The sequence below is a fragment of the Tachypleus tridentatus genome, chromosome 8, assembly GCF_004210375.1.
Source record: "Tachypleus tridentatus isolate NWPU-2018 chromosome 8, ASM421037v1, whole genome shotgun sequence".
NCBI lineage: Eukaryota > Metazoa > Arthropoda > Merostomata > Xiphosura > Limulidae > Tachypleus > Tachypleus tridentatus.
Genome location: NC_134832.1, coordinates 61,765,754 through 61,788,849, shown reverse-complemented (window position 1 = coordinate 61,788,849; position 23,096 = coordinate 61,765,754). Strand labels below are relative to the sequence as shown.

Below are 23,096 nucleotides of genomic sequence, written 5' to 3'. Positions count from 1 at the left end.
TATATTTTATTTTTGACAGGATACGAAGACACAACAGTCAGCACAGTTCATGCTGTTATTGGTGGTAACTGTGATGAAAACTCTTCTCATAACCCATCAACTGACTCTGTTATCGAAGTTACTTTTCCAACTTTGACATCTTCAGAGTCACAGTGTTTCCAGGTGCTATCATCCTCTGATCTTGATGATGAGGATTCTAGTTCACTTTACAGTCCACCTTTAATTGTTCATAACAGTTTTTCTAGTAACATTGATCATTAAGTCAGCTAGAGAAGCATGCCATGTATGTCACAAAATGTGGAATGAAAGTAGAATTAGAGAATTGTTAGGTATTGGTGGCTAGTGTATATCAAGTAAAGTAATGAAAAACAAAATGGCCTAGTCAAAAAAGTGATTTGTTACTGGTTTGTATTTAAATGGATACACAGGAAGGACATCACATTTAAAAAACCTCTAAACTTACAAGCAGTAAGAAGATAATTTTTTAACTGTTAATAGTTCTAACTAGAACATGTTCATTTTAAATTCAAAAAATGTGAACTTTTCTATGTTGATTATAAATTTTTTGTTGTGTAATAAAACTTAGTAGTATAGAAATTGTGAATTTGTTATAATATGAACCTACAATAAAATCAAGCCATGTTTTTCTATGCCCTCAGTTTCTCCAAGCAGAACAGCACTTACTGGTTTATCCATGTGCATTTTTCATTGGACAGGATATCTTTTAATTGTGTAAATAGAGTTTGATCATTGTTACACAAAAGATATTACATATGAAATTCTAGGCCTGGTTAACTTTTGAAGATTGGGTCATTGATACATAGCAATTTTTTTCCCAGGCTTATACACACATATTTAAATATGGGATGAATGTATATTCACCGAACTGATACAAAAATTACTAGATACAAATTTCTAGGCCTGATTAATTTTTAAAGGTCACTACTATAAACACTTAAAAACAGTGTTTGCACAACCACTGTTTTAATACTTGTTCCTAGAAGTGCTCCACTACCTGAGTGTTAGCATATTTTAAGCTGCTAAAATTGACCTTGTTTAGGAACATATTATTTGGTTTAGTTGAATAGTTTACTACAACTATGATGTCTTTTGTTTATTTTCACTATAACGCTGTGGGAAAGGAACAAGTACCCCAATTGAAACTCTAATTTTGCTCACAATAGTGTGTAAATACCAACTGTAGTTTTTGTCCATTGGTATTTTCCCATTTATGACATATCAAGTCTTAAAAGTATTATGAGTCCTATTGTACCCAGTTCATTTTAGTCTTCAAGCTGTATGAATTGTCTACCATGATGGTCATTTTTGCATTATTTTGGATACGCTGAATAATTGGTTTCAGACGGATATCATATGTGAAAGCATTTTTTTTGTTGAGTGTTGGAACACAAGTTCTTTACCATCACTTGCAGATGTTCCAAAAGTTTTGTTTCTTTTATTACTTTCATCCATCCATGAATATTCAATGTATGTTGGACATTTCAATTTTGAAATAGAAACACACATATATACATAAGTATTAGTAAAAATACAAAGTGCATCATATCTTCAATACCTTCCAGGTCAGTAATTATAGTTAACAAAAGTATTAACACCCAGGTAAAATCCTTTGTTTCCACACACATGCTATTAATCTATTTTTCAACATTTATAAATGAATTTAGGTAATGTTCATGCATGTGTGGAAAACCACACACAAATTTATATGCGTATTGCTAATATCATATATCATTACACACTGTCACAAACTTTAGGAGCTTATAACAGATTGCCATCACCTGTGTAAATTAGTTTCCCAACTTTCTCAACTTGGTAGCTGCTGTGTATAATATGCTGCCATCTTGGAGCAGTTAGAATCAGCTCGTGTTTATTTTCAGAAATCACAAAATAAATAATTAGTGGCATAATTCAGCCAACTAAGAATTTTCATCAAATAAGATTAATATTTGTGCTGTTTCTACTGTATATCAGTACACAGTCAGAGAAATCTCCCTCACGAAATATAAAATCATTATACATTCTCACAACACTTCTGCATTAGGATATTAACTTGGTAGCTTAGAAAACGGGCGTCACAACAGTTTTAGTCACTAATTTCCGAGTCACATAATTGTTCTAGCTTCTGATAATCAAGAAGTTATCATTCAATATTAGGGGTATATACATATATCTTAATAAAACTGTAATTGAAAATTAATGGTTGCTAGGCCCTTTCTGTGCAATTAATCATAGGATCAATAAACCAATGTAACCATGTAATAATTGAGTGTAAAATCAGAAAGGGTGGTCAAACATTGTATAGTAAATCACTTGATTTCTTGGAAAGCAAGAATTGCCACTTTTCAACCAGTAATCTTCCAATCAGCAACTGTTGTAGTTCTCTGATGATCAGTTAGTTCCACAAACATTGATTGAAAAACCACAGGCAATAGCTTAGATAACTACTAAAGTTTTTTTTTTTTTGCCTATAACCCTATGCATTTCCTTATCTGGCTTATTTTTGATAGCCAAGCAAGTACTTTGTTTTTTCACTTGTGTCAAATGATTCAACATTTGAGACACCATCTTTTTCACACTCATTGACCCCAACTTCAGGTCAAGCCAACTGCATGAAAGGTTTGTCTGTAATGTTAATATCTAGTGTGCTGTTTACATATTTACATTTGCTGTGACTTATATACATCAGTGGGCCAATCTCCATGAGAATGAAGTACAGACCTGTCCAACCAGATTCTGAAACACTGGTACATATCAAAGCCACACCAAATTCTTAACTGGTGCATTATTTATTTATTACCTTCTGATAGTGCTTTTAGTGGAGGGTGGCTTTTGCTAATTAGTAAACTCAAGAACCTTGACTAATGGAGACCATTACCTTTATTCCTGGGAACAATGCGGGTTATCTACTCAAGGGGACAATCATTCCTCACGTCTACAATGATCTGGATTTTCTACTGGAATATTTGGTGTCATTAAAGTATGGTTACTGAAGAAAATTTTTGTCATTTTCATTTTGTTTCCTCCTTGGCATTAAAAATGCAATTTATTAACAATGACCTAATGTAAGAAATATGAGGCTTTTATCAGTTGTTTTTTGAACAAGTATGAAAATGCAAGTGTGGTGTGAACTGGTAAGATTCATTCTTAGAAATCACCAAATGTTTTATTTTGTAACCATGATTTAAAACAAATTTAAGGAAATCTATTCTCCTTACACTTTTATTTTGTTTGGAAATTCCATTTCAAAAGGGAAACTATGATATTCAAGTGCATACATCGATATCCACCATGTACTTTTTATATCATTATAGGCTTGAAAATGACATACATGGGACATCAAAATTAGTCAGGGAAATCAACTTCATATTTTAAAAATTCTGCATGTTTTTCTTTACTTAATTTGCACTTATAAAGCTAGTATTTACAATGCCCTTCAGTAGCATGTCTGTAGACTCATAGCGCTAGAAACCAGGTTTTAATACTCGAGGTGGGCAGAGCACATACAGCCCATTATATAGCTGTGTGTTTAACTTCAACAATCTTGACAATATTTTAAAACAACAGTTACAAAAAACTCCACACTGAAGTAAGAAGAATTAATACAGCTTTATTGTCAGTAATTTGATGAAAAATTATATTAGTCAGTAATGTATAAAAGAATGTTTAACTTATTCTAATTACAATTAGGAAGCAAATATAATTTGGCCTATTCAACAACTAAGTAAGAGATACATTTCATATTATTTTCTTTAATCACTGGCTAATTAACATATAGTTCAAAATTAGTTTTTACCTCAGTACAATATACATATATTGTACACAACTAACCTCCTGTATTTCACACTTCTAAACTATGAATTTTTATTCAGAAAGTGATTTACTAACTATCAACAACATAAAGTGGTGAAAACATGAATAACAAAATACACAGAATTTATATTTAAGTCATAGTAGTATTAATAGTGGTTAACTTCATTCTCGAATGTAAGACCTTTCTTTACAAGTAATTTGAAAGAAGTGCCTCTTCAGTAATGGTTTTAAACTTACACAAGTTAATATTTTCGTTGTGAGTTGTCACCATCAGAACAGAATTTTTCATTAATATCAACAGTAAGCACCAGGCTTATTACTAGATTATGAATTAGATATGTAAAAAAACTATATAAACAAGACCATCAACATCGAATAACCACTCTTCTCATAGTTTGTTTTAAACAGAAATAATGAAAATGTTATTTTTATAAATCTTTGCTCTATTCTTCAATTAATATGGTAAATGATATAACACAATGAACAAGAATGTTTCCAATACTACAAAATAAAAATCAGTTTTAAAGTATTCAAGTAAAATGATAGGAATGGTGGACCTTTATCAAAAATACTACTCCATATACCAAAACCATTACTTGGTTGTGATAATACTGCCTTGCAATTAAGAAAAGAACTTCACCTTTGTGACCTGTGTTGAACAAACCATAACACAGAAATACAATACATATTTTTAGTGATTTATACTCAACAAAACAATATTCTTTCACATTATAAAATAATAAAATGTGCATATTTGTTTTGTAAGTTGAAACAAATGTAAAAAAATATACAAAATTCTGTACCAAATGTTTTCCTCCAAACGAAGTATTAGTTATTTTATTAGTAGTAAGAACTGGCTATTCGAAATGATTAATTAGGTTTCTGAGCCTACTTAATATTAGCAGAAAGTTAAGCTGTATTTTTGATAAAATAGTAACGTTTCTATTTAAGCTTAATTTGCTCAGTTTTCATTAACTAGAAGTAGAAAAGAAAAAAAAAAGTCTAAAATTAACCACAGTTGTCCACTTTCAGTACAAATAAATGTGGGAAATACAAGTTTAATTTCTACCAGTACTTGTATAATAGAACATAACAATAACTTTATACGTCTTACATCATGTTGTTGCAAGTTCATTACTACATCAATAGGGTGGAGTCACGGATATGAAGTTTAACAGGAATAACAACTTAACTTACATATGTAAAATTTATCTGATGCCTCTGTGTGCATTTGTCAATATCCCTTTAAAAGCAAACAAGATGACAAAGTCATGATAATGAGCTGTAAGAAAATGTGTTGAAGGAACTTTTTTTTTAAAATCACATTACAAAATTTTGTCAAGGAACCCATGATTATTCAATTTTTTTTCTTGTTTATTAAAAAATAGTTTTCTTCAGTTTATAAACTGATGCTTTTTAGAACCTTTTTATAAGCTAATAAAATACACAATATCTGTGTGAATTAAACTACCTTCAATATTCCTTTTTATTAAACTCTTAATACATACAAGTTTGTACATAATCTATAAACCTAACTTTCCTGGTTTAATTATGCTTTTAAGCATATAGTACCACTACCAACATTAATTTCAGTTTATGACTAGCATGTTATATACAAACTATAGAGAAAAGCTCACTGAGGTTTATTTAGAGTTCTAGTATGCATCTCAGAATACCTGAAATTACACAATTTGTATTACAAGCAAGTATAAAAATAGAAGTTTAATTAAGCATAGAAAAAATATAAATGCTTTACAAGATTTTATGGTAACATAACATACAGACTATAAAGAGAGATTTGTGTTTTAAGAAAATGCTGTGAATTGGAATGAAAGAAGCCACAAAACAACACAATGGATATAAAAATATAAAATAATGCATATTCTCATAGTACACAAAATGACATTGACATGCATGGCGTAACGTATTAAACTTTAGCATGATGCACTCACTACGTATATGTTTCCCTATGTATGAACGGTTTTTGGCTTATACATGCTGTTACACAGTTAACACCTTAGTTTTATCTGTGAAGAGAAAATACTGGTATACAACTCAAGATCTAGGAAGTATTTGAAATAATACGTAACATAGACAAATCATTCACCAGCAAGTTTTAAAAAATGCTAAATAAAAACAATTTTAAACTTCTATCAGTCAGAACTAAAACGTTTGCAGTAGAAACATGTTCAGTGGCTTACATTCTGTTAAGAAACAATTTTCCTTTGCAAAAAGTTACAAACAAATCTCATACTATACAAATACATGCTAGCATTTAAATTTTCATATTAAAACCAAGAATTGTCACACAATAGTTTGATAGTTCAACTGATTACAAGTAGTTGTGTTAGATAGATACATATTAAATGCTATTTTTCAACTTGCTCAGTGAATCCATTCAGGGGAGACCCATAACCATGATATTCATCAGGAGCTTTGTTCCCATACTTTGCTCTGCGAAGAGCTGCTAACCGTTCTCTTGCTTCTTCTAGTTCTCTCTCTTTGCGAAGAATTTCTTCTCTTGCAATAATTTCTTGAGCAATACCACCAACCATTCTTTTATTAATGACCAGACTTCTTTCTTCATCGTTTTCAATTGCTTTTTGAGCAGAACGAACCAGGTTATCTGTAGCTCTTTTAACAGCATTGCCAGCATTCTACAAAAATACGAAAAGGAAAAAGATCAGACAGCTAAAAGAATTTTTTCTATTTTGTTTAAGTCTCGATGTCAGTTTTTTTGTTGTGTAGGTACAATTATTTCTTGCACTAATATTATGTTAGCATTACTGAGAGAAACCTTGTGTCCTTCAACTGAGTAATGTTCGTAACATGTATTCTAAAGTTGGCTGGTATGGGTATTAAAACTTTAATTAATAACATACTTTATTTTAATACCTATACCAGCCGTCTTTAGAAAAGAGTTTTTACTTCAAGTGGGTTTCTCGCCATCACAAGTAATGCTTAGTTTTTCACAATATATGACTACTTCGTTAACGGCTAAAAGCACACAGCCAAACAACAGTAAAAAATAATGTAGGCATTATTATAAGTTCCTTTTGGATTATGAGGTTATGATTAACTACTGCATAGGAAAACTATGATAATGTTTTGAAGAAAAAAAACACCTTATTTTTGCCAATCTCTTACCTGAAGACGTTTCATGGATTGCGACTCGGGATCTGCTTTGACCTTACAAGCAACAAGCAGCTGAGCTGTCGAGCTAGCAACCTGCTTAGCAGAAGAGATGAGCTTTTCTTCTGTAGAATGACCTTGCACAAGTTCATTGGCTGATTCTACAAGACTGTGAGTTGCAGCAGCAACAAGTCGTGCCTGTAAAAAAAAAAAATTAACAGATGCTTTACTTGCTTTAACCATAATGCTGGATGATTGGCATGTGTCCAATGGATTTACTGTTGTTTATTTATTTTAGTATCTACGTTTTTTTCAGTACAGTTTCCTTTTCTCTGTCTTGATGTATTGCACAAGTCCTGCCTGTTTTAAAAACTTGTAGGGAATTCTTGAAAGTGTAAAAATCAACAATACTTGTTTCACAAAAGTGTGCAAGAATATTGGTAAAGGTTCTAAAGACTCACATGAATTGTATAAAAGTAGTACACAAAGAGAGAGAGAATATTACTGTACAGCTACAATCAGTGTGCTATAGGCCTAGGAAGCTATAATTGTTATTAGTATCCATTAATCAGAGAACTACAGAAACGAACCAGAAATGTTTATCGATTTTGAACAAACTGTTCAATGAATTACTTTTGATGTTATTATTTTTATGAAGATCTTAAATATCTTTACTGAAAGGAGTCATCTTGTGCTCAGTGCAAGGCCAATCAAGAAACAATAGCTAGCTAGCTTAAGCATGGTGTGACAATATCAAATTAGAAGTAATCTGGACCAAGATCATTGATATTTAGTTCTATACTGGATATAAGACTCTGTTGTCTTCAAAAACTGTTGTATATGAAAGTAATCATTTATAATGACTAGCAATAACTGTTTTTATAAACTGTTTTGATTATATGTTTATATACTAAAATATATTTGTGTTGTAAAAAGAAATTACATATATTAATCTTGTTGGCAAATAACACAAGTTTAATGCATATTAACATTTCATTAAATTCAAATTTAAATAGTAATACGTAAAACATAATATATTACAGACTCATCCAAAATATATAATATGTATCATAATAATTGGCATAAAGCAACATCTGTACAAAACTGGTACAAAAATAGAACCACATTTAAAAAATGCCAATGGCCCATAAAAAGCTAAAATTACGATCAAGCTAAACAGTATAACCAATGACACCGTCCAACTTATGAGATTAACCCTTAGAAAACATGTCTAAATTGGTGTAGCTTCTCACACTTGAAATGACAATTGTTGTTCAGCATTTATTGGGGCAAAGCTATCTGTGCCAAACAACTGGTAAAAAATTAAAAATAAAACAAAAGTTATTAAAATACATAAAAAGGAATCACATTAAAACAAAGCCCAAACTTTATTTAAATAGAGTTAAAAAGGACAAAGGCCCTTGAAAATTTAAAAACACAATTGAGGTGGACAGCGACACCATAGCCAATGATACTATCAAATGTAAAGGTTGAACCCATGGCAAAAATATATTTAAAATGCTACAATTTCTAACAGTTGTAATGATTGAAGGACAGTAAAATAGAAGCCGTTGTGACCTGAGTGTCATCCAGACCACATAAAAGAAAAGGACGAGTTAAGAAAGTTAAAAAAGGCTACAGTCCATGCATGGAACAGGCACAGCCATGATAGCACCAGAGCAGACAGACTTAGCTGTGGTGTCAGCAAGCCCGTTCTCGTGAGTACTAACGTGTAAAAATTTAATAAAAATAGTTTTTAAAGAGAAAAGTGCCAATCAGTTTAGAATATCAACAAGAACAGGGTGAGAACTAATGTAAGGCGATTCCAGAGCTAAGGTAATCAGTATAAATAGTACAGTTTGTGTACTGCATAGCTGCTATGTGATCCAGGGTAAGAGAAATGGTATACAATTCAGCAGTTAGCACAGAAACTGTAGAGGGGATCCTGTGTGCAACCACCAAATCACAATAAACCATAGTAATGCCCACAGAGCCACCTCATTTTGAATCATTCCCAAAAGGTGGAAGAGAGGACACGGAGGATGTTCAGTGTCCTTGTACATTTGACATGTATCTGCTTAATGTGTGGAATAAAGGTGAGTTTACAATAAAAAATATGCCCCAAGAACTTTGCTTCAGGGACCACAGGAAGCACAACTTTTCCAATGCAGAGCTCAGGATCGGGATGAATATCCCGTTAGTGGAAGAAGTGCATGCAAACAGTTTTAGAGTGAGAAAAGATAAAACTGTGGTCTACTTCAGTGAACAACTGAGGGAAGTCTGTAGCTGCTGCTCCATAAACCTTATGCTCAACTAATAACACAAGATATGGAAGTTGTTGACGTGGAGACTGCAACTGTAGAGGAAGAGTCGTCCACTGATGACATTAATCTTTACGATGAAAACTGTTACACTCAAGACACAGATCTGAGAAACTCCAAGTTCCTGTGGAAAAGAACAGGAAAGTGTCAAAACAATGTGAACTTGGAATCACTGGTCCATCAAAAAATGAGTGGGGTTCTCATACCTCCATGTAGTATAATAAGCTTTCTCACGGTAAAAGAATACAGAAACAAGATGTCACTTGAGAAAGGCTCCCGGATTGACATTTCAAGTCGAATCAGGTGGTCTACGGAGGAATTCTGTCATCAGAACCCACACTGGGTGGGAGAAAAGAGATAAACCCATTTTAGCCAGATGTGCCTGGATACGTAAACCAAATGGAGGAATGGTAAACCGTTTATTCCGAAAACCACAGCCAACTGAGGAAGGAGGATACAACTCCCAATGGAACACTGTGGTAATAATTAAAGCTTAGTAGTATATTGTAAAGAAAGTTGCAAACATAGGAGATGAAGAGAAGGTTTTGTGAGGCTTAGTGTATAAACACTGAACTGAAGAATTGCAAAAACTGAACCAAACTGTAACATTGGATTTACAAGCCACCATAGCTAAGAAAAATTGTAATAAAAATATAAACTGTTGACCCCTCTCACTAAATATAAAACTTTATAATTGGTAGAGAACTTCGTACTCTGAAGATTCCATTACATCCAAGATGCAAACATTACAGTGATTAAAATTCAACCAATATATTATAGATCTTTATCTATGCTCACTAAACTAAAATTTATAAAATTAATTATAAATTACAATTCTTTTTCAATATTCACTACCATGTCCCTTATATTACAATAACTCATGACTTTTGCAAGTTTTCTCAACTCAAGGATATTCAAGCCAAATGTAAAACATTATAAAACACGATTACATGAAAGTTATATTTGTTTCAACAATTAAGAGATATTTAGAGAACAAAAGATTGCATGAATTATTTTAATAAACAAGGCTCCATATACCTTACTTGCAAAATTATCTAACAAGTGAATCATAAAGTCTATGAAAAGGAAGTTAACACTTACAGCTGACACAAGTCCCTCAGACCACTGACCATCATCAGAGGTATACAGAGGATGAGCTCCAACCTGAAACAGTAATGTGAAAACTATTAGAGTGAAAAAGATATAACATGCCACCACTATCACTTCCAAAACTTCCCTTTAAGCAACAATAATTCAGCTGAATTATCTAAAACACTGAATCACAGGCTGATTCAGATAAAACATTAGTTTTTAACATTTCTAGCAAATATAATGATTTTTACTTAAGAACCTCCTGATTTCCAATAAAATATATGATAGAATAATTTACGTTTCTTTTCACTACTCAAAAATAATATGCTGGTATGATTTTTCTTGTCCTTTGGCACACACACATGGTGTGATGCAATTAATAACAAAAGTTTGAATTCTAAAAACTTGATAAACCAGAAGTATTAAAAAAGTTACAATTTGGAAATTTTTCTTTTGTTGTGGAAAAACAAAATATGCTGTTTTTTTAGAATTCCACAATTAATTTTAGTAAAGTAAGAATAGAAATAGCTCTGTTGTTGTTATTTTTAAAAGTTTGATATTTATGTTTCTAACACTTCATGAACATCATGTGTAATTCAAACTTAAGAGTAAAATGTTATGTTTAATAAGTTTTACTTAGCTACAAGAGCAATGTTTTCATTATTAACTATCAGAGTTTTGCTATACCATTCCAGCATCCACCAGCTCTTTCTGTGCAGCAGAAGCAGCTTTAACCAAGGCAGACGTAGCAGCTGTTATGGATTTTGCTGCTTCGAGGATCATTTCGTCGAAATTCATTTCTTCATTGGTTTCCTAAAGTAATTTATTGCTATATTTAGTAATAGGAGATTTATGTTTAAAAGGTCAAGAAAAGCTGAGAAGAACTTGTTTTCTTTTAATTTTCAAACACGCAGAATTTGTTTACTTTACGTCAAAAGAAATAAAAGGCAAAAAATAAATGAGTTTATGAAAAAAAAAAATTATTCAATTCCTATAGGTTAACTTTGTGATCCATAAGTTTCACATCATATTAAATACAAAAACTGTTATAATCCACTTCAGTAATATTTATCAAAAAAATGTAGATACGAAGAAAAAATTGGGGGTCAATTTGGTGGTATGTGCAGTCTTACTTATTATTAACTTTTATGACTGTCAATCAGAACACTATCACAAACAATAACATTTCTGACACATGATCAGTCATTTTTATCACTAATTACAAGGTTAAAATTTTAAGATCACTCATTTTATTGGAAAAAGAACAAACATAATTATGAAATTATCTAAATTCTAATTTTGAACAACTTAGGACTGAATAGCACGTAAACTTTTGCAGTCACAAAAGAAAAAAATATTTCTGAAAAATAAAGTATTCCTTAAAAGATAGAGCAATATTAATGAATTAGTTCTACAATGATAGGAAAACTAGTAAGTTATTTTCTGTTTGAGACCACATCTTATTTACTTCTATCTTACTTGTGGTAAAGGTTAAGTTTACATACTTATTAGTTTGTGATCAAATAATGAACTACAGTAAGCTCATGCTGCAACAAGAAAGCTTTTGTACTTTTCAATCACATATAAGCAATGACATACATTTAACTTTCAACTTTACTTTTAAACATACTATTATACTTTTATTTTCTTCTTTCAAAGCTATGATTAAAGTTTTTCTTGACAGGTTTTTCCCCCCTCTATAAGCATATGTTTGACTCTTAGTTGAAATAAACACCACAACCAAGAATATCAAACATATCTCACAGCTTAGGGATTCTTTCTCTTCTGCTACTAGTAAGTGTCAAACTGCTTCCTTTCCACCCGACATCTTGTGAAGTAAAACAAATCTCATGACTACACTGATGGAATCCATTTTATAGTAGTACATAAACAAAAGATACTACCCTAACTGTTCTGATTTGAATCAAACAATACAAACTGAGGTAAAAAAAATGTTTTTGAAACACTTAAAATAAAAGAAGATTTAGGAAACAAACCCTGATGTTGTTTCTTCTGGGTTTAAGATGGGCTAATTTTTTAGCAGCAGCATCAATGGATGAGGCTGCTCCAAGCAGTTCAGTTTCTGCTATCACTGTCGGATCATCTGGGTCAACCCAGTCTCCACCTGAAATATTAATTTTTTAATAAAGTTTTATTGGATATCAAACTGTTACTGAAACTAAAAATGTATCTCAGAATGGCTAGTATGGGTATTAAAACTTTTACTGATAAGCAGAGAACAACGTTTTGACCTTCCTCTTTACTGACATGAAGATGACCTAGGAAGGTCGAAATGTTGTTCTCTGCTTACCAAAAAAAGTGTTAACACCCATACCAGCCATTCTGAGATACATTTTTATTTCAAGTGAGTTTCTCATCATCAAGAAGTGTTACTGAAACCAGTTTTTTGTTTTTAAACTTTTTGGTTTCCTTCTGAGATTTCATTTAATGGTAAACACTGATACTTAGTATTCATTAATATCTATAGATTTAAGATACGTTGCTGCTGGAATCTTCTGCAATGGTTATATATTACAACAGTATTAAAAACAACAACAATGGAACTCTAAAGAACACAGAGAATACATATTCTTTATATTATTTTCTGTATGCATGCATTGTCTCTGTAAACTAAGGACTATTACATAAAACTAAAACCATATTATTACACAATTACTGTCCATCAAAGTAGAAGAACTTTAGAAGGCTATTCTACATCATACAATAATGTATTTACTGTTGTAAAAAAATACATCTCTTGTGCTTTTAGCTCATAACAACTCATTTTATCATATCATTATAAACCACTGGAATATACATTAAAACAAAAATGTAGGATAAATTGGCCATCATAAAATAAGTTTATGACAGCAATCAGGCTAGCTAGCTAGCTTAAGAGAGTTTATCACATCAAATTCTAAAATAACACAAATAAAAACGTTTATGTAAAACATACAGTTTCTATGAATGATCTATACATTGCATAAATGAGAATTTTAATGACAGCATGATAATGATCTAAACTTAAACCAATATTTAAACTGTATGATTGAAAAAAAGGAAACAAAAAGACTGGAGTCTTATATATATTACAAACCATGATACACTTTCTCAAACTGGGAGAGATTTAAAACAAAACTTAAGCATATAATATTAGTTACAAACTTAAATTATACACAATGCTTAGCTTAACAACACCACTGTATTTTTCCTTCTGTATCCACATTTCAGCACAACCTGTGTTGGTTTAGTCTTCAACATAGAATGACACACTCTCTTATTCACTACCTTTAAGTTAATGCCACAGCTCACCTTTTAAGGCTTCTGCTCCACTCACAATCTCAGAAACAGATTGAGCAATTGTTCTTGACATGCCGATCAACTGTTGCTTGCTCTCGTGACTGGGTCTCTGAATTACCTACATTCATAATATTTTTTTCCATATTAATTAATCTCTGAAGAACTATTAATAAGCAGACTGATTTAATTCTTTTATGTATTACAAGCATTATAACTGTCATTCACCATCAAGTTAACCCTAAACTAAATAAGAGCTCAGACATAGATTGACGTACCTTGATATTTAACACTATTTTTGAGTCAACTTTATAACATTTCTTCAACTTTAATTGCAGTGTTAGGTTTTGAAGTTCTTTACAAGTTTTATAAAACAGAGTAATAATATAATCAAGCTTGGTAACCAGTTATTATCTTACTTTATCTACACAGAACAAGTATCAATGTTATGAGCATAATGCTTCATGATAGCTTTTACAATGTCACAATCAACTGTCTTTTCACACCTACTTGAATCAAGAAATTGATTTATTATCAACAGAAATAAAAGTATAAATACATATTTAGTAACACCCTTCTTAACCTTAAGAACAATCTTTTTTGCAACAGTAATACTTCTATGCTTGAAAAAAAACTGACAGCTCTGGTGAATTATAAAGTAATTTTTACACTTCCTATTAGGATAGCATATTTACAGATCTATAAATATACTATACTTAACAGGAAATGTAAAACCACATTACAATTCACAACTAGTATCATAAATCAAGATATGTTTATAAATAAAGGTACAAAAAATCTGTATACACTACAAACAGGTCCTAACCTGATGAACCATCAACAACAGCTCTCTGTAACTTGTGGCACAACTACGACCGGCTTCCAGGATTTTTGATTTAACTTCATCACTCTCAGCAGAATAAGCAGCTGCCTGTAAGGAAGAAAACAAAAGGCTTTTATTAATACACAAGGAAATATTTTTGAACTTCAATAAAGTTTTTCTTTGTTACTTGTTTTACAGAGACTGCAAATGATAAGAAACAATAAATTACTTTTGTCATGTCCAACATAACGCACAAGTGTCCTCAAACATTTACTTTTATTTTTTCACACAATTTTCCCTCAAGCATTTATGTTGTTGCTCTGTGTTATATTTTAGTTAATGTCAACAACCACCCTGGTTCTATCTTCCACAAATAGGGGGAAAATCCTTGTTAAAAAGTTCTAGCATGGCAATTATTTCTGTCTGTAAATTTACTTATTGCAATTGTTATGATTAAACCAGTTTTAACTTCTTTTTTTCTGCACAGAATTATTATGCTTAAAATATATAATAATATTTGGGAATGTTAAATGAAGTTATAGATTTTGAGTGGTAGCAGGGCAAGTACACTTCCTCCATAGTTGATCGTAACTGTGCATCGATGTACATTTAAACTAAGTGACCTAACCAAGTTTTGTGAAGGATGAAGAACTGATAATGGAAGACTATTGTGATTGTATGAAAAGTTAACAATTTGTCTATGCCTAGTTATGTCATAAAAGTGAACACATATCTTTAGAAGTAAATCATTTTTAACAATAATTTAACAAACACCAAAAACAGAGAAGGAAAACAATATAAATGCATGTTTTATTATAAAACAATATTATTTATACTGGTTTTAGTCGCTGTATAAGTAAGGCTTCTTTGATTTTGCATTTGTTTCCCGACTTAATATTTGGGTGTTGTTTTATGGTTATGTTGTGTTTATTTGAGTTGCAGTGTTCAAAAATGTGTGAAGGTGTTTTTTCATGTTCTTTGAATCTAGTTTCCATTTTTCTGCTTGTTTCTCCAATATAGAAGTTGTGGCAGTTGTTGCATTGTGTTTTATAAATTATGTTGGTGTTGTGTTTGTCAGTGTAAGTTTTTACATAGTATAGACTTTAGTTTTGTAACTGGTTTTTGAATAAATTTGGTGTTTACTGGAATGTTATGTTTTAAGTTTTTCAAATGTTGGTTATTTTCCCGACATCAGCGAAAAAATAACCAATATTTGGAAAAAAAACTTAAACAAAACACAACATTCCAGTAAACACCAAATTTATTCAAAAACCAGTTACAAAACAAAAGCCCATACTATGTAAAAACTACAATTACAAACACACAACAACATAAAGGAACGCCTTTGTACCTATACTAATTAATAACCTAACATACACCTGCAGCCCCCCCTACAATCCCATACCCACCCATGGACTTGTCCCAAAGATACATGTCCATCAACGATCACATTCAAACTCTCTCTTTCTTAACCTGAAGATGACCTACGAAGGTCAAAATGTTGTTCTCTCCTTATCAGTAACAGTGTTAATACCTATAGCAGCCGTTCTTAGATGCATTTTTATTTCAAGTGGGTTTCTCATCAAGAAGCTTGGAACCATTTTGACTTAACTGTGCTACTGAAAAATATAAAAATAACTAATGTGGGGAGGAGAATAACAAAGCTACATATTGAGCTATTTGTGCTCTGCCCACCACGAGTATCAAAACCCAGTTTCTTGAGTCATAAGTCTGCAGACATACTGCCATGCAACTGAAGAGGAAGGGGGGCTCTGTATTTATCACTTAATTGAAAGTAAATCCAAGTATCTCTTCCTCAAACCTACTTTTGAAGTTGTCAAGAGATCAAAAATGGCTTTCCTGCTCATGTTAGCAGCAACAATTACATCATCCTGTTTACCACTGTTTCCTGCAGCGACTGCCTTTGCTGTTGCTAGAGTAACAGGTTTAGTAGCACGAACAAGATCTTCTGGAGTGGCTTTTTTAGCAGGAACATCAGACAAGTCATAGGCCTAAAAATTAGAAGTATATATTTGTTTTCATATTTTGAACTTGAACCAGAAAATTTTCTCATGATCGAGAAACATAAGCTACAGTATTCAAAATGTTTTAATTGCAATATACGCATATGAGAAACGTGTAAGATATATTAAAGCCTTTATCTACATATAAACATTTAAAACTAGTCTGTATGTAAACTGCATTCCCCAAACTATGTTTATTTCATTCTATTACTCTATATTTATAATAAACAAATTTAACAAATTTAAAATAAAAACATAAAAACACTCAAATTTTAAACTCTGCCATAACATTACTCTATACAGTTAAATTAGATATTTATAGACACAACTAATCTGAATGATTAAATTACCAACTTTGGTAGAATTAGCAACCTTATTGACTTAATCACATCAATCTTATTGTCTGTACATTTAAATATATTGAGAAACGAGTTATTGAAAAATAGAATATATACAAATAGCTAATATAGGGTGACAAATTATTTGGAATATTGAAATAAAAACACAATATGTATACTTGACTAGACAAATGTCAAAATAAACAATGTATGTCAAGAACCACGTGATCACATACACACACACACATTCATAAATGTTGCAGTTATCAAGAATAACCTACAAAAATAAACAGAACAAACCATACATAAAGTTTCTATGAAGAAAACTGAGGAAATGAAGTTCTTTTATATGTGTTAGCATTAAGTTGTCATTGCATATAGCATTGCACATGAGTACAAGCCAAGTAAACTTTCTTGATGCACTACAAACATAATAAACCAACAAAGAAACATTCCATGTTATTTCATTTAATGCAGTAACTTCTACAATGTAACGTACTTTAATTTCTTGACCAATCACTTCAATGGTAGATTCCAGGGCTCTTGTACCACGAGAATGTTCATCCTCCACAGACTTGACTGTTTTCAATAATGATGTTACATTTGTTACCATTACCTGAAAAAATAAACTTTATATTAAGTTCTATCATAGATGAGCTCAATGAAAAAATGTGCATATTATTGGTAGTAATTTCAATGTTTGTAAAGGAGGATAAAAACGCAATTATAATTAGTGTTTTCTTTGTGATGTATAATAACACATTTCTTTCACATTTTTTTTATGAAAGCTTGAAACCACATAAAATAACACTATAACAAAATTTTTAAATTTTCTTGTTCCTGGGCAGAAAGTGTTATTTCCCAATTGCTTATGCCTAAAGTAAATGGAAAAGACCTATTTTTCTCTTCAAACTTTACTTTTGTGACCTGGGAGCATATAACAAATACATGATGGAAGACTATATTTGGGGGCTGATACGTGAAAGTGATTTACATTACAGCTGCAAATCTTGAAAAACTACTCACTTCTAAACATTTTTGTATAACTTTAGTATAAATACATGTAAATCTTGATTCATATTGTTTTATTCAAACCCAAATTTGTCCATTTTATTAATTTCTAAATTTCATTATCCAGGTCACAAAAGCAAAGTTTGAAGAGAATAATGGACATTTTCTGTACTTTTACAACAAACAATTAAGAAATAACACATGCTAGCTAGGAACAAAATTTGTGTTACATAGTGTTATTACTAAATTTACCATCTTCTAGTAGACTGCAACAACTGTTATATACCTTTTATTTAAACAAAACAATTATCTAAATTTTAACTTCTTTAAAAACCATTTCTAATTAACAGTTTGGAAAGTTAACCAATTTTTGTTTTAATAAATGAAAAAAGATCAAGTTAAAGAGGCCTGTGGATTTAAGCTTGATAGTTTTGTTGGTTGAAAGCATTTGCCTCATAAGCAGAAACAGGGGTTTTAATCTCACCACTCTTAGTTTTTACTTCTTTAAAAATTATAAACTATCCATAATTAACTAACTACTTCTCTTTTGGGCAAACATTTTAAATACTGAAAGTGTAACTCATTGAAATTATATTCACGTAAAAGGAACTTACTTTTGTAAACTTGAAACAATGTGTAAACCAAAAAAAAAAACATTTCATAACATTATGTGCCTCTACCTTAGCTGATTCTTTCAAATGGGACATTGCAGGATCATTGATACTTTTCCCTGATGCAGCCTTTGTAGCTTGGATAAGATCACCCAGAGCACTAGCAACATCTTTCACAGCATTGATAATCAGAACCTATAATACAATGTGAACAAAACACGTACAAATCCTCCTAGTTTACTTTAATTACCAACAGAAACACCCAAGGAAGATTTTAACATTTTCTACAAAAGTAACAAACACTACATATTTTTTTTATCTTTTGTTTTGTCAGACGAAAACCTTTGTTCAAGATCTGTTGAAACTTCAAGAAACATATTTGTTTTAAAAAATGATAGTAACAACCTTCATTCTGTTTTCATATACATAATTTTTGTTAACTATGATAAATTCTACTTTAAGCTATATCTTTACTGAAAATATTTTAATAAATACAGATTAATTATCTAATTGAAAAAAAGTATGTTTGTTTTTTTGAATTTTTCACAAAGCTACAATGAAGGTTATTTGTGCTTGCCATCCCTAATTTAGAAGTGTAAGACAAGAGGGAAGGCAGTTAGTCATTACCACCTACCATCAACTCTTTTACTAACAAATTGTGGGATTGACTATTCTTTCAGAAATAGAAAAGCCAGCAAGGAAAGTTTCTAATTAAACACTGTTACAAGCTAAAAATAAAGGCTTTAGAATATATTGTTGAAACTGCTATGAACCAAATATGAATAAATTTGGATGCATTTGTAATTATTTCATTTGAAATGAAATAAAAAAAATAATGTAACTGAACTTAAAATTATTCACAAGATTTCTTTGTCTATAAACAAACACAAACATATGAGACAGACCATTATCTGGATGGATCATAAAGTTTGTAACACATTTAGCCTAATTTTGCATAAACTGTGGGCTACAAAAAGATTTTCATGAAAAAAAACAGAACAAAAACTCACCTGAGCTTCAGGGTTATTTGACCCCAGAGATGCTGCTCCAAATTTGACAACCTCAGACAACTGAATAATAGTTGTCACAGCATTTTGAGCAGCCACAGCTAACTGTTCCTGACTGGACGCAGCTCCAGCAACTAATGTTTTTGTATCTTCAACAAGTGCTTTTGCAGTTTTCAAAATATTCTCTCTAAGAATTTTAAATATTATATTAACTATGAACAGGCCCAATTGTTTCTATTTTAATCTGTTTTACTGTACTGCATATATACTCAACCACCAATAAACCAAATCATACATGAGACATTCATCTCTCTATGCAAAGTAATGAAAAACAGGTTAGATAATTAATATTATGCTTCAACCAAAATGATAAATTCAACTTCAGCTTTGTTCCATTAGAAAGAAGAGAAAAATCGCTAAATTACCTCCACAAAAAATGGTAAGGTATAATATTTTTGTTTTAGATATGTATTCAAATTAAACAATAATTCAGGCAATGCATATCATTATTTTTTGCAAATGAAAAGATATGCTACCTACTTAAGAACCAAAGGGTGTTTTATAGACTATGCAGTTACAAAAACATGTATTCTGTTATTTAATAGTAAAGAATAGTATAGCCTAACAAGTAATTGATGAAAAGTTATAGCCACATTTCCTATAACAGAGGAATAATAAAGTATACTACACTGCTTATCACCTAATTATATGTCATATGCTATAAAACAAACAACAAAAAGAGACATGATGCAAACAAAAGCTATCTTGAAGATTTCAAAATAAAAAATTAGACTAATTATAATGTATATTTTGTAATTTGGGTTACAATTAAAGTTCCAATTCCTTTTTCAACAAGTCAACAATTTATGTATACAAAAATGTATTTCTCAGAATTACATTGTTGGGATTTTGACACAATAATGTTGACATCAGTATTTTCGATGTGCCTTATGCACTGTATGATAACCAGACAGATTCAAACAGGTGAATTAGGCCAAACTCTGTTTGACCGATGCAGTCCCACATCCAAAAACAGCTGTGATGCATGTATATAACATAGATTTGTGCAATTTCAGAGTAATAAAATAACACTTAATAATTTACAGTATTTACAAAATAATAAACACATAATAGTCAAGAAGATGCTTTGGTATCATCATTGGATCATGCAAGTTTTAAGTCATTAGTGAACCTTATAACAATAGTTGATCTAATACCTGTGATCAGCGAAATTATAACAATAGTTGATCTAATACCTGTGATCAGCGAAATTATAACAATAGTTGATCTAATACCTGTGATCAGCGAAATTATAACAATAGTTGATCTAATACCTGTGATCAGCAAAATTATAACAATAGTTGATCTAATACCTGTGATCAGCAAAATTATAACAATAGTTGATCTAATACCTGTGATCAGCAAAATTATAACAATAGTTGATCTAATACCTGTGATCAGCAAAATTATAACAATAGTTGATCTAATACCTGTGATCAGCAAAATTATAACAATAGTTGGTCTAATACCTGTGATCAGCAAAATTATAATAGTTGATCTAATACCTGTGATCAGCAAAATTATAACAATAGTTGATCTAATACCTGTGATCAGCGAAATTATAACAATAGTTGATCTAATACCTGTGATCAGCGAAACTTTCATTTTCATTTTCTGCACTTAAAGTTCCAGCAGTAGCAAACATGATAGTTGTGTCAAGATCTCCAATTATTCCATTCACAGTGCTAGCAGCATTGATGCAAGCCTGTGTGCCTCTGGAACCAGCTTGGAGAGCCGCTAGCACGAAGGAAGCCTAGAAAAGAATGAAACAGTGAGTGAAAAATGGCTTTCTGGAAAACAATGCTCCAAGGTTTTTTGTTAAACTATTCATTCTTGACTTGCATTTACTAAAATATTTGTCATAATGATACTTTTTAAAGAACTAACTTTAATTAAAAAGGGAAAAAATATGTTTAAACACACAAATATATCAAAGAATGCAAAGAAATACTTAATTGGATGATTTTAAAATACAAAATTAGGCCACCTACTTATAAAAAAAAATTAAAATGTATATTTTTCAAGTTATTTGTGGTACCAAAAATTTCAAAAATTACAAAACATCCAACCAATTTCAAATTAAAACCCCAAAAACATTTTTTTGATATCAAAAAGCTTTAACTAAGACCAAAAACACTGTAATAAACTGATTCTACCAATGGTAGTAACACAAGTATTAGCAAGTTAAATGTTACCTTCCTCCTTTTGTGTTATACTTAATTTTGTGACTTCACAACAGTGCAAACTTTGATGTACATAACTTACTTGCATATAAACTCACAACTTAATTAACCTACTTTTTCAGAGACACTTCTTGCATTTCCAACCACATCACGCTGACAGAAGATATCATTAGGATTACTTTGACAGGCACCAGCAGATTTGGTCAGATCTATGCATGCTACTCCCAGGTCCTGCACAGCTGTTTTTATTCTACTAGCAACCTAAAAGATCAGAATTAAATCTCTGCATAAGAAACAAAACATAAACCTAATTAGTTTCAAAGGTAGTATGATGCAGGACAAAAGATAGATCCTTATTTTCAATTTCATTAACCCAAAATATAGACCTCATTTTTCAATAACATCAAAAACCTGTCTTATGCATTCAGAGTTTGTTTAATACCAAAACATCTAAATCTGTTGCCACAGTATCAGATGTCTGAGAAAGATGTTCATGAAAACTACCACTATGCTAAACAAGCACAGCTTTTGATTTACTGTAAAAAATGTGATACAACCATACTCATCTTAACTTGTTGGTTTATAATCATTTGCAAAGAATGAAGCACATTACAGTGATTTTGAAGTCTCAAACTATGCCACAACATCCAATCATGAGATCTCTGATGACTGCATACAACAGCCCTGCACCATTGTTTTCATAGCAAATTGCTCTTTTATAAGGATCTCACATCCAAAACACACTATTCCTCCTAATTTGCTTTTCATAATCCATCCAGTGTCCAAAGATGATAGTTGTGCAGCCCCCTATTTCAACACTCCAATCCCACAGAAAGACCTAAGTGCCATGTCTAGTGATTTGACCAGTATGTCTTCATACTGAATAGTATGAATGTGCATTAAACTCTCCAATTTCTTAAAGTATATAATGGCTAAATCTGGGGTATGACTTAAAGTCTTATCTGGTGAACCAATACCCTACTGACCTCATTTACAGATGGAGATCGTTTTTGATTATGTTGCATACAGTTGCCAAGGGAACGTGTATTGCTTTTGCTGCTGACCACTGTTTTGTGGATTTTCACTTCTTAGAAGATGCTGTGCTTTACTTACTATAGCTGGGGTACAATTTGTTAAGTCTCTATCAGGATAATCCTGGTGCCCAAAGCTATCTAAAATTTTGAGTCACAATGTCATTAAGGTTAATGGATATCCCTATCTTAGAAATACATCTTTATGATCTGAGAGTATAAGTATTTTGTGCTAGAAGGGACTGTTACATACCTTTCCAAAAACCAGTTAACCCTATGATTATGGTTTCTCTTTTTGCACATATCACAGAACTTTACTGCATTAAATTCAATGT

At 31.3% G+C, this 23,096-nt stretch overlaps 2 protein-coding genes across 7 annotated transcripts in view; one reads left to right on the top strand and one right to left on the bottom strand.

Annotated features, from left to right (window-relative positions):
• LOC143222496 (enhancer of polycomb homolog 1-like) overlaps window positions 1-597 on the top strand; it is a 74,166-nt gene extending 73,569 nt beyond the window's left edge. For all 4 annotated transcript variants that reach the window (XM_076449103.1, XM_076449101.1, XM_076449104.1 and 1 more), the window contains one exon: window positions 20-597. In XM_076449103.1, coding sequence (XP_076305218.1) covers window positions 20-261 — 242 coding nt within the window. In that variant the 3' untranslated portion in view covers window positions 262-597. The remainder of the gene's footprint in view (window positions 1-19) is intronic.
• A 3,011-nt stretch (window positions 598-3,608) lies between these two features.
• The window catches only part of LOC143222495 (talin-1-like), a 106,844-nt gene continuing 87,356 nt past the window's right edge, over window positions 3,609-23,096 (bottom strand). For all 3 annotated transcript variants that reach the window (XM_076449098.1, XM_076449100.1, XM_076449099.1), the window contains exons 48-60: window positions 21,845-21,991; window positions 21,131-21,300; window positions 19,491-19,674; window positions 18,550-18,675; window positions 17,358-17,474; window positions 16,323-16,508; window positions 14,500-14,604; window positions 13,689-13,794; window positions 12,374-12,501; window positions 11,064-11,189; window positions 10,386-10,448; window positions 6,979-7,161; window positions 3,609-6,488 (exon numbers count right to left, since the gene is read on the bottom strand). In XM_076449098.1, the coding sequence (XP_076305213.1) occupies window positions 6,201-6,488; window positions 6,979-7,161; window positions 10,386-10,448; window positions 11,064-11,189; window positions 12,374-12,501; window positions 13,689-13,794; window positions 14,500-14,604; window positions 16,323-16,508; window positions 17,358-17,474; window positions 18,550-18,675; window positions 19,491-19,674; window positions 21,131-21,300; window positions 21,845-21,991 (1,929 nt within the window). In that variant the 3' untranslated portion in view covers window positions 3,609-6,200. The remainder of the gene's footprint in view (window positions 6,489-6,978; window positions 7,162-10,385; window positions 10,449-11,063; window positions 11,190-12,373; window positions 12,502-13,688; window positions 13,795-14,499; window positions 14,605-16,322; window positions 16,509-17,357; window positions 17,475-18,549; window positions 18,676-19,490; window positions 19,675-21,130; window positions 21,301-21,844; window positions 21,992-23,096) is intronic.